This window comes from Anastrepha ludens, chromosome 2, assembly GCF_028408465.1.
Source record: "Anastrepha ludens isolate Willacy chromosome 2, idAnaLude1.1, whole genome shotgun sequence".
Lineage (NCBI taxonomy): Eukaryota > Metazoa > Arthropoda > Insecta > Diptera > Tephritidae > Anastrepha > Anastrepha ludens.
In genome coordinates, this window is record NC_071498.1 from 49,882,174 (window position 1) to 49,894,740 (window position 12,567).

Genomic DNA, 12,567 nt, shown 5'->3' on the forward strand with positions numbered 1-12,567 from the left:
TCGTTATGTCTGTAAATATTTATTATTTTTTGACTGACGTTTTGACCCACTTTGTGGAACTAGAATTTGACAAAATTTTGACCACATATAAAATCGACGATGGAGAATCCAAAAATTCAATAAAAAAAATAATAGCCTATGAGCACATAAGCTATTGTTATACTAAGGGGACGATATTATTTTTTCAATTATTTCGTATTTGTTTTGTAAAAAATCTGAAAAAAAACTGATATTTAGAGTGTCAAATTCGAATTCGCGCCACTTTGGCAATTTTTTTCCACCCGGGACATAGCTACAGTAATACTGTTTAATAATTTGTTTGGGGTTTGTGTTTCAGATGAATAGAAGAGCCCAAATGAACAACACCGTTCAGGTTCAAGTTTTCGGGAGGACCAACTTCAGCGCCATTTTTAAATTATTAAAATAAAAAAATATATTTATCATATCATTTAAAAAAAATATATTTTTTTTTCATTTTTTTTGCAGTTAAATAAAAAGATTAAAATATTTAAATATCATTTTTCATTTTTTTTATTGTAAAAAAAAATTGCTGAAAATACCCTAAATTTTCGAGCTCTAGACCACCGGGACCCCTTAAGCACAAGTGTGACTTCTACTGTGCTTACTGTGGAAGGTATTTAAATATTTTTCTTTACCAAGTTAGTGAATAAATACGTAGGCTACAAGCATCAACTTGCAAAGTCCTTTTTTCAGATAAATAATAAAATAATGAAACGGTTTTAGACAGTATAAAAACTGCCAAGCACTGTTAACCAAGATGAGTTTAAGTTTAACTGGTCTATTTTTAGTCACACATAGTCCTTCGCATGGTGCCTGTTTCTATTGAGAATTTAAAAAGACATTTCCAATTTACTGCTGACATATCTTCTAACCCATCAAACTGTGGTACTCTCAGATACTTGAAATGCATCAACTTGCGAAGTCCTTTTTCAAGATAAATAAATAAATAATAAATCAGTTTGAGGCAGTAGAAAAACTGCCAGGTACTGTTAGCGAAGATTAGTAATGCATCCAAGCAGATTTCTAACAGATTTATGAAGTAATCAAAGCAGACACAACAATCGACAACAATCACTCCGCGGCAGAGAATGGCAAACCTTTTAGTGTATTTCTGCCATGCAAAAGCTCCTCATAAAAAAACATCTGCCGTTCTGAGTCCGTATATCGCCAATTAGTTTTAGATAAGTGCAAAGAAAGTGAACAGGAATTTCCTTCTCCCCCAATTTTCTACAACTCGATATATATCGTTGTGTGCATTCTTTACTCTCCTCATGTTCCATGCTCGTCTATCCTCTAGTCTACTGTGAGAGCCGCGTCGTTCCTAGCAGTTTTTTGGTCTTTGACAGCCAGACCAACTTTTTCGGGACATGAATGGAAAAGAAAGAAATGAGAAAAGAAAACTGAAGTGGATACAGATATTATCAAAGAATTAATTTTGATAAACATTCTCGTTTATTTGCATCACGAAAAAGGCTTCTCATATAAAACGTTTAATATTCTAAAAGAACGTGAATCTTTTGGAGTTCCCCAGTTGTAGGGCAAATTCAAGGCGCGCATCAAAAATTGACGAAAAATCTCTACTTAAATGCATCTCAAACACGTACACTAATATAATTATTTTCATATTATTACATTGAACATATTTTCCTATTCATGTATGTACTCTCTAGGCAATGAGAAGTTTCCTAAAGAAACTTTTTCAATATAATTTTTCGATTTTTTTTTTGCTTAGTTACAAAAGTATTTTAATATGGAGAGATAAATAGCTTGGCTTCCTGATTTGCAATGAAGTTTTGAGCAATCCCACTGTTTGAAATTCAGGATGCCAAAGTAATTTTGGTAAACACAAAAAATGTATTTCCAAACATGAACTTAGTCGTATTTATTTATTTTTTTAATGCTAACCATAGCATCTGATTTCTAGTTGAATTGAAAAACTTTACCAATCGTACACCTCCATTGCGCGCGAGCTGAATGAATCACACGAATAATCAACTCATCCTTAAGAGACTCTGTGTGTGTTTGGAAGTGTGTGTTTGTGAGTGTGTTTACAGTCGTGCTTATGTGTGTGTATGTATAACAAATGTTTGCATAAACTTTTCCTATATCAACCGAAACCACACACAACCATACAAACACTCATACATACTGTACTACTACATAATACTACTTATGCATATCTGTTCTTGGATGATTCTAGGTATGTCCAGATATTGATTATTTACCTAAAACTGTGTACAACAAGTGCTACAAATCTATTCGTTCGGTCGTTAACGCGGTAGTTTTGCTTTCTTCAATGACTTGAATTCGTGTTTGTGCTTTAGCTTTTGGTTGCAATGTGTAATAGTTGTTCGCTCTGGCAATCACTTTCGACTTTAGCACTCATCATCTGTGATCGTATAGCTGCCACGAAAATCGCTTAACGGTGTCGCATTTGCGGTTGACGGTGTCATCAAAGGTGCACCTTGGAATGAAATGGCCAGTGGCAAGGCGGAAGGAGCGCACAAACTTAATGCACCACGACTTTCGGTGACGGAACGATATCGCGATTGGCGTCCGGAGCTGTGGGGAGAAAGCATAGAGAGGAAAAAAGGAAATTAGTTGATTTCAAAGAAGAACAGTAAAGCGAAGTGAGAACTATTTTTCTGATTTTGTTTTTTATAAATTAGTACTGAAAAATAAAATAAAGTGAAAAAAGTAAAAGTAAGTTCTCGCTGTTTTTTTTATGAAAATACGACTTTATTTTGCAAAAATTCACTGGATACTACTTTTTCCCATCTTTCTGGTAGATCTCGTATACCGTCGCGGTAAAACTGTTCATATTTTGAGGCTATCCACGGATCAAGCCATTTTTGATGTCTTCATATGAATAGAACTGCTGGTCAGCTAGACTACGTGTCATCGATCGGCATAGCTGATAATCGGACGGCGCAATATGTGGAGAATATGGAGGGTGGGGTAGGGTTTCCCATTTGAGTGTTTCTAGGTAGGTTAAACGGGTTTAGCAACGTGAGGCCGAGCGTGCTCGGCTCAATCACATCAATTGAAGTCGATACCGATCCCAAGTGATGGTTTCGCTTGGTTTTATCAGTTCATAATAAATAACATCAACTTGTTCCCACCAAATACATAGCATAACCTTCGCAGCGTGAATATTCGGCCGAGGCGACGATGTAGAACCATGACCCGGCAGTCCCCATGACTTTCTTTTCTTTGGATTGCTGTAATGAATCCATTTTTCATCACCCGTCACGATGCAATGAAGAAAACCCCTCCTTTTTGCCGCTGGAGCAGTTGTTCACAGGCGAAGAGACGACGTTCAACATCCCTTGGTTTTAACTCATAAGGAACCCAAGTCCCCTGTTTCTGAATCATTCCCAAAGCACCTTATAGGTAGGCGGTATATTTACATCCATGAATAAAATACCTACACATTTTAGGCTTAACTATAGAATTTTTAACTGAAAATGGGTCAATTTATTTCAACTCGGCTTAGAAAATAAAAATTTAGTTAATACAAAAATAAAAATTCTTTATTTATTTTTTCATCTTTGGAGTTGGCGTTTGAAAAAAAAAAAAATTTTTTTCTTTTCGTACATACTTATTCGCGGATAACGAATTTTTCATTTTCTTCTAAGCAACTTTTTATTTGAACGGTAATAACTGCTGCAATAATATATATCAAATCTATATTTTTTTTTATTTTTCTGAGCTGAGGTTTATTTAACTAAGCTCGTATTAAAAAAATACATAGTGAAAGGTTATACTAGATTAGGTTGGGTTAGGTTAAACTGGTCCACTTGTAGTTATATACGCATAGACCGGTCCAGTTTACAGCGATACCAGACGGAGTTCATTGGTTTTGTGTTTCGAAGTAGTCAACCCGCATGATATCTGCTTCTGTTACGAATTTCAGTAGACATTTCCTACTTACTGCTGAGATATCTTCCAACCCCTCAAACTATGGTGCCCCGAGATATTTTAAAAATGGTTTGAATAATGCAGGATATCCACAGAGGAGATGCTCTACAGTTTCCCATGAGTCTTGCTCCGTACGTTTCCTGCATTCCTCCTGTCCGAAATCTTAGCTGATTTTAGCATTAGTTCAAGATAACAAGCTCTTCCATCTTTTTCTCAATTTTCTGATCATGCTTTGTCTAGTTGGTTGTATTGTATAATACTTGAATTGACTTTCGTATTTTGTTGACAGAGCCCTAGGATAGAGATAACTCTTAGTCGTTCTTCGCTACATCATCTACTATCTCGTTCCCTTCAATGCCCTTATGGCCCAATAGACCCAATAGAAATGTAGCTTACAATTCGCTGCTAACCTTTCTACTGCTTCTCTGCTTTGAGTAACAATCTTCGACGTTATACTATAGGATGTAACTACTTCAATGGCTTCTTGACTATCTTCGAGTATGTCAAAGTTCCACTTGGAGTTGGTTCCAGTAGCATCCTAAGCTAGGTCTGCTGCCTTTTCTACTGCGAAAACCTAAGCCTAAAATGCTCTGCAGTGATCTACATAGAAGCTTATATGGCTTCCTTACGACTAACTCTGGATAGTATATCTCAGCGCCTACTCCACTAGTCCCTCAATCCACAACCATCCTTATAAAAGATAACTGCATTGCTTTTGGAGCTAAAGTTCCTCCTGTGCCATCCATCTTTTTTGAAAATAATTTTGAACTGTTTCCCTTTAAAAACCGCAGATATATCGGCCATATTGACTATATTGTTCTACTTTATTGAGCTATGCCCATAGGTCTTGTATGCAAGTTCATATAAGACTTTTAATCTTCCCAGGGTTTTGCAAAAAGATTTATCGGCGGTAAGTAAAGTATGTACTTGAGGGCCGCCGCTAGAGTCATTCTTAGCATTACCGCAATGCATAATGCCGTTAGTCACCGAGGTTTTGTCATAGGCGCAATGTATGAAGATTTTCTCGACACGATCCACCAAACCAGAGTACGATAGACCATAGAGTAGTATAGGCCTGACCATTGCTATATAGCACCAATGCATAATAGAAAGGGATATACCCCAGGCTGCCCCAAACATCTCTTTAAAATGCGTTGAGGGCGTTATTGGCCTTTGCCACCCTTTCCAACGCATTTCGGTTCCACAGTAGCTTGCTGTGCGGGTATAAGGTGCGTTCATCGAGGTATTGTATATTTTGTTGTAAACAGTATCGTATCGTAAGTTATATATTAATAATTAATAATTTAAAAATAATTTTTTGTTTTAAATTTTTTCGACGTTGCCTTATTGCTTTATTTAACTATGTAAAAAAGTGCATAAACAGTTTCATACGTTAGTGTCAACCTGCTGAGACCCGATTTTGCTGAAATACGAATTTTTGTATATTTATACAAAACACAAAAAAAGAAATATACTTTAATTCTTTCAATTCACGCCCCACTACTGCATACATAATACTAAATCTACTTCAGAGCTTGACATTTGAGTAAAAATATTCGTTGAGTAGGATAACTATAAAATTTTTCCTTCTCTCAGGAGGTAAGCCAATATCATCCAAAAGGAAGTGTTTGCAATACTCAGTGTCATGAGCAATTTCAGGGAGGACAGATGAATGTGTAAATGAACTTTTAGTGATAGCTGAGTTGCACTGAATGCCCTCTCCTACCTTGTTGTATACCCTGGTATCGTCAATGAATGCGAGGAAAACATTAGTAATGTTAGCTTTTACAATGAAATCAAAGAGTTTATTAGAGAATGGATAAGTCTCTACGGACGCCTAATGGCATTCGAACTGTTTACTGGGTTACCTGCAATCTCAGTGAAATTGAATACTTACAAATGTGTCTGTAACAAGCTCGAGATCAGATGGTGAGAAGCTTGTGATTGCAGACACTCTAGGGATGTCTCAACTAACATTGACAGCACTTTTCTGTTTCTGTTCTCGCAACCGGGAAGGAAGGCTGTATGTTAGGTGAGGTTATTTGTTTCCCCGTGAGAGAGTTCAAATACTAACTGTTCAAAGTGTTATGATAACATGAGCTGCTAAAGCTAGAGGACGGCATAACTAAAGATGTGCACTAAATACAAGATGGCGCAAAATTAATCACCCTATGGGAAGATGTTTTAATTTTTGCAAATCTCGTCGTACGTCAGTCATATGTGACGCTTCCGAACTTGACAGCTGTAGTATACAAAAGACAAGCAATGGAGAGTGGAATAATTGTGCTCATTTCTTTTACTAATAATCGGTCAGTTGTAGGCACAACGTTGATTTCCATATCGTGTTGCGCCAACTGGGTAAACATTTCAGCGCTTAGCTGCTTAACCCGAGCAGACCATAATCACGCGAAACCCTGCAGGACGTGACTGGCCGTTCGACAGGGAAGGTCGAGGATTTGACTGCCGATGTCGCTTAGAACGAAAACACATCAATCAGACGTCGAGCCACACAATTCCCCATCACCAGATGGACTCTACAGCGAATTTTAGTGAAAGTCTTACAAATGTTCCCGCACAAAATACAAACAGGTAGTCACGTGTGAATTAGTGTTAAGCCAGTCTCAATCTCAACAACGAAGGAAACGATTTTGTATCGAAAATCATTACGAGCGACGAAGCGCATTTCCATTCGCAGACATTCGCAGTCTTTAAGGAGAATATCTGAAGAGATTGCGAACAGTTATTACCGGAAATCTTACGGAAAGTCATGGAAAATGCAATGAAAATGAATGAATCGGGGCACTAATGTGTATGAATACTGACGGCAACCTCTTGACCGATATCATCTTTTCTCCTTAGCAGAATTGTTTTTTAATTGGTGTTTTTTAATTGGTTTTAATCACTCAAAGTTATTTTTTTATTTAGTAAAAAAGTTATTCCAAAGCTAAATTGGTTGATTTATTTTGTGTTCTGTTTTAAGTGCTTGTTTGAAGTTCTGTACATTTCAAACCATAATTTGTAGTCAACGAGATTTAAAACTGGGCTGCTCGAAGGTCAATCTTCAGCAGAAATAGAAGCTGGAACTTTCCGTCATGCCCAACCTTGGATTGTTTAAGCATTATGTGCCGGTGCAAAGTCTTGCTGAAAGACCGGCTAATCAACATTAAAGGGGGATCCTATAAAATTTTTCACAATGCTTTCTACATAATTTTTTTATACCCTTTTACTTCTGTTTTTATACCCCTTTTGTAAAAAATTTTCAAAAACTTCTTGCAGTGTTAAATTTGTTCATTCATGAAAAGTATATTTTCATCGCTATTGCTGACAAAAACTTCTTGGGTCTGTCCAATCTTATTTGTTTTAGCCACGAAAAGTTTTTAATTTTGGATTAACGTAATTTTTGTTATAGCATGAAATATATTTTTATAAAAAAGTAAAAAAATAACTAAAATTAATTTGGAAAAAAGTCAAAGCATATCAATTAACAATACTTATATAAAAAGTTTCCTAATTATTTCCAGTACACTTGAAACTCTTTCCCAGTAAGTACTATATATATATATAAATGGCGCGTACACCCTTTTTTGAGTGTTTGGCCGAGCTCCTCCTCCTATTTGTGGTGTGCGTCTTGATGTTGTTCCACAAATGGAGGGGCCTACAGTTTTAAGCCGACTCCGAACGGCAGATATTTTTATGAGGAGCTTTTTCATGGCAGAAATACGCTCGGAGGCTTGCCATTGTCTGCCGAGGGGCGACCGCTATTAGAAAAATTTTTTTCTTAATTTTGGTGTTTCACCGAGATTCGAACCTACGTTTTCTCTGTGAATTGCGAATGGTAGTTACGCACCAACCCATTCGGCTACGGCGGCCCCAGTAAGTACTATCATTATTAATATTTTTGCTCGAGCATTTTGAATTTGACGCCGAACTTTATTTATCGCCCCAAATACAATTAGCGATGCCAATGTAATATTTATATATTATCATTGGCATACAAACATTCATACAACTTTGTGCAACTGCAATTTCTCACATTAATATTCGTATACCGATTATGCATTTATTTTCAACAAAACATGACTACCACCCTCACCAGCATGCAATGCCCTCCCACTTACCGCTCGCAATTGCATTTTAGTAGCCGAATGAAAGCCGCACGAAACGTTCGATTGAAAATTGTATAAATTATGGGATTAATTGTTGATGAGACATAGCCGAGCCAGAGGCAAGTGTCCACTACATGCTCGGGCACTTGACATTCGGGGCAGGCGGCGAAAATGATGTTCAATATGAAAAATGGTGACCAGCATAGGACGAAGGTGAAAAAGACGAGACCGAGAACCTTGGTCGCCTTCTGCTCGGTGGCGACAGCATTGGCGGATAAGCTGTTACGTTTGTTGCGATTATTCAGGAAACTGTGGGCGAGAACAAAATGAGAGTACAACAAAATTAGTGCCAAATTGTTGCTGTCTAGTGACGCGGTTGTATTGCCTTGGCATATCCACAAAGTGTTTATCTCACTCACCGCAAATTCAGCGTCGGCGTTGGTACGCTGTTCAGCGAAAACTTGAATGCTTTTAACTTGTGGCGTCTCGTTTCACGCATTATGGACTCGGGTGTTTGGGTGCTTTGTTCACATGTGGCGTTGCCGTGTTGTTGTGACAGCAATGCACTACTGCTGCCATTATTGTTGGCCGTGCTACCGCTGATGCTGCTAATGACATTCTTGCGTAGCCCACCGCCGCTCCCGCTGCCACCAATCATTGCATTTCCACCGGTGCTACCGTTCGTGGAGTAACCCAGTTGCGGTTGGGATGCACTCACGCGTACTGATGCACGACGATTGGGGTGACTACAAAGAGAGGGAGAAAGAGGAAAGAAAAAAACATAAAATTAGATTTGAAAATGTTTGCAAAGGAAAGTGAACGAAAATGTGGGAATTGACTGCAAAGTGCAAATAAGGCTTTAGTATAGCGCTGTTTAACCGCTTGGATGCTACTGGTGTTCTTCCGATACTGAGTACAAAGTACTGTACTGTACCAAAAAAAAAAAAAAAATTAAGAAAAAATATGCAAAAATTTGGAGTTTTCCTTCATCTATTTGACGCAGTTTCTATAGGTCTATTTATAAGTTCGTGCGGTTTTACAACAGATGGCGTAACTTGATTATTATTCCATCGATCCACATTTCCAAACATTCATTGGAGAGCTACTGTCGTAAGGCACAAACGTCAGTATAAGTTTTTTATTTGAAGCGTAAACAACAATATTTTTACCACACTTGAAAATGTCGAATTTCGTGCCAAATAATGTGTTTTTGCGGGGAATTCTTCTTCATTATTTTAATATGAAGAAAAAAGCAGCCGAAAGTCATCGTATCTTGGTGGAAGTTTATGGTGAGCATGCTCTATCTGAGCGAACGTGCCAGAAGTGGTTTGCACGCTTTAAAAGTGGTGATTTTGGCTTGGAAGACGAAGAACGCGAGGGTGCGCCGCCAAAGTTCATGGATACCGAATTGGAGGAATTGCTCGATCAAGATCCGGCTCAAACGCAAGAAGAGGTTGCAAAAACTTTGGGAGTTGATCAATCAACCATTTCCAAACGTTTAAAAGCCATGGGAATGATCCGAAAGGTAGGCCATTGGGTGCCGTATGAATTGAAGCCAAGAGACGTTGAACGCCGTTTTATGGCATGCGAACAACTGCTTCAACGGCACAAAAGAAAGGGTTTTTTGCATCGAATTGTGACTGGCGATGAAAAGTGGGTCCATTACGACAATCCAAAACGTCGGGCAACGTATGGATACCCTGGCCATGCTTCAACATCGACGTCGGCGCAGAATATTCATGGCCTGAAGGTTATGCTGTGTATCTGGTGGGACCAGCTGGGTGTTGTGTATTATGAGCTACTGAAACCGAATGAAACGATTACGGGGGATGTCTACCGACGACAATTGATGCGTTTGAGCCGAGCACTGCGAGAAAAACGGCCGCAATACGCCGATAGACACGACAAAGTTATTTTGCAACATGACAATGCTCGGCCACATGTTGCACAAGTGGTCAAAACATACTTAGAAACGCTCAAATGGGATGTCCTACCCCACCCGCCGTATAGTCCAGACCTTGCGCCATCCGATTACTATCTCTTCCGATCGATGCAACATGGCCTGGCTGACCAGCACTTCCGTAATTACGATGAAGTCAAAAAATGGATCGATTCGTGGATTGCGGCAAAACCGACCGAATTTTTCACAAAGGGAATCCGTGAATTGCCAGAAAGATGGGAAAAAGTAGTAGTAAGCGATGGACAATATTTTGAATATTAAATTTGTAACCATTTTACGTCAATAAAGTTTCAAATTTCGAAAAAAACCGCACGAACTTATTCATAGTCCTATAATAAAATTATATAATATTAATATATAATTTTTGGAGGAAAAAGGAGGATAAATTAAGCCTACATTAATTTTCAAAAAATGTATATGGGTCCAATGCTAAGAATGCCACATAGCTGATTTGTATCAGGTCAGTCCATAAGTTCATGCGTATTTTACCAATAATTTCACTTTTGTACGATTTTTGCATACACAAAATTATTCGCGGAATATAACAAAACTATTTATATTTTCTTTGATATCTTGTGCATTCAACAAGTGATTTTAATCGCGGATAGAAGCACGTGTTGTTAAAAAATAGAATAGAATCTTCGAACGCGTATAAGAGGCATATTTTGTATTTTTCTTATAAAAGTGGTAAAAATGCAACAACTGTTGCTGCAGAAATAAACAGTCCGTGAGTGTAAGGACTGCGCAAAAGTGGTTTTCAAAATTCTGAAGTGGTAACAGCGACGTGGAGGATAACTCCGACGCCGTGCTCGAACTCGTGGAAGCTGAGCCAAATTCGACAGTCGATATGATATCTTAGAGGTTAAATTCATCGCATGGAACAGTTCATAGGCACCTGGTTCAGTTGGGAAAGGTTTCAAAGCTGGGAAAATGGGTTCCGCATATACTTTCCATCGCCAACCTTCATCAGAGAGTGAATGTGTGTTCTCAGCTGCTGTAACGGCTTGAAAATGAAAGTTTTTTGAGCCGTATCGTTACTGGTGATGAAAAATGGGTCCTTTACAATAATCCTGTTAGCAAAAGCCAATGGATGGATAAAAATGAAACACCAGAACCGACCCCTAGAGATAGCCTTCACCCCAAGAAGATTCTACTGTCTATTTATTTGGTGGGATATGGCTGGTATTGTTTATTATAAACTTCTGGAACCAAACCGGACGATAACTGCTGATTATTATTCCCACATTATTCCCACCAGCTATCAAACCTGAATGAGGCACTTAACAAAAATCGACCGTCTTTAGTGAATAGATGCAAAGTTTTATTTCACCACGATAACGTAAGACCTCACACCGCAAGACAAACCTTAGGCAAGCTGAACGAGCTCAGATGGGAGCTAATGCCGCATCCACCATACTCTCCGGATATTGCACCTTGTGATTATCACGTTTTCCGTGGATTTCAATCCCATATGAGTAACAAGAACTACTCCTCAAAAGAAGCTATAAAAAGGGATATCGAAGCTTATTTTGGCTCCAAGGACAAAAAATGTTTTGAGCAGGGAATTAAAAATTTGCCTAAACGTTTGGAAGACATTGTAAATAATGAAGGAAAATATATTATTGATTAATAAATACTTTAAACATCTTTTTTATTAATTTTAAAACCATCTTTGAAAAATACACGAACTTATGGACTGACCTGATATTATTTTTATTATTATTTTATACAATATTAATATTTTTAAATCTTTGCTGAATTATAAAAATTGGCTTCAGCTGACTCACTTAAGACGCTTGCAAATATTTATTTGAACTGAAATGCATCTGAAATAAACAGCCAAAGTTAAAATTTAATTTCGAGGGTGGTTCAATAAGTATACGTATTTAATGACAGAGGCTGTTCCTGAGGGGAGTTGGTATTGGCATCGTATGCTACCACTTATCAAACGAAGGCAAAACAAATTTGAGACTGATTAATGGGTTAGTTTGGATTTGGCAGCTATTCGCGTAAGACGTGTTTTGGAATTTTCGCTAAGATGGAAAAAGAGCAGTAATCGCTTTTTGTTTTTGGATGTGAAAAAATGATAAAGATAAATGCAAAGTTGGATGCTGTCTATGGCGAACCATCTGTGAGCACATTTAGATATTCGTTTAACATTTAAAGCGTGGGCTAACATCCGTTTTTAATACGTTTACGGCATGATTCTCGTAAAGGAAAGTGCGGAAAGTAACAGTGGCCATAGATGTGTCGACCGGAACGGCAATTAATATTTTACGAGATAAGTTGGCGATGAAAAAATTGTCGGCCCAATGGGTGTCGCGATTGCTTACAAGCAAAAACAAGCGGATGCAGCTGTTAACTTCGAAGCAAGAAGAACTGAGGCGAGATCCGAAGAAATTTTTGCATCGAATTGTCACCGTTGATGAAATCTGGATCCATTATTACACACCAGAACACACTAAACAACAATCAAAACAATATATTTCTCCCGGTGAATCTGTTCCAAAGAAGGCGAAGAGAGTCCCATGGACGTGAAAGGTCATGGCGACGATTTTT

The 12,567-nt window shown here is 38.0% G+C and overlaps 1 protein-coding gene across 1 annotated transcript in view; it reads right to left on the reverse strand.

The window, feature by feature from the left end:
* Nucleotides 1–557: 557 nt before the first annotated feature.
* LOC128870739 (5-hydroxytryptamine receptor 2A) overlaps nt 558–12,567 on the reverse strand; it is a 70,654-nt gene continuing 58,644 nt past the window's right edge. Inside the window, exons 5-7 of the mRNA XM_054113277.1 lie at nt 8,468–8,794; nt 8,061–8,357; nt 558–2,583 (exon numbers count right to left, since the gene is read on the reverse strand). Coding sequence (XP_053969252.1) covers nt 2,397–2,583; nt 8,061–8,357; nt 8,468–8,794 — 811 coding nt within the window. The 3' untranslated portion in view covers nt 558–2,396. The remainder of the gene's footprint in view (nt 2,584–8,060; nt 8,358–8,467; nt 8,795–12,567) is intronic.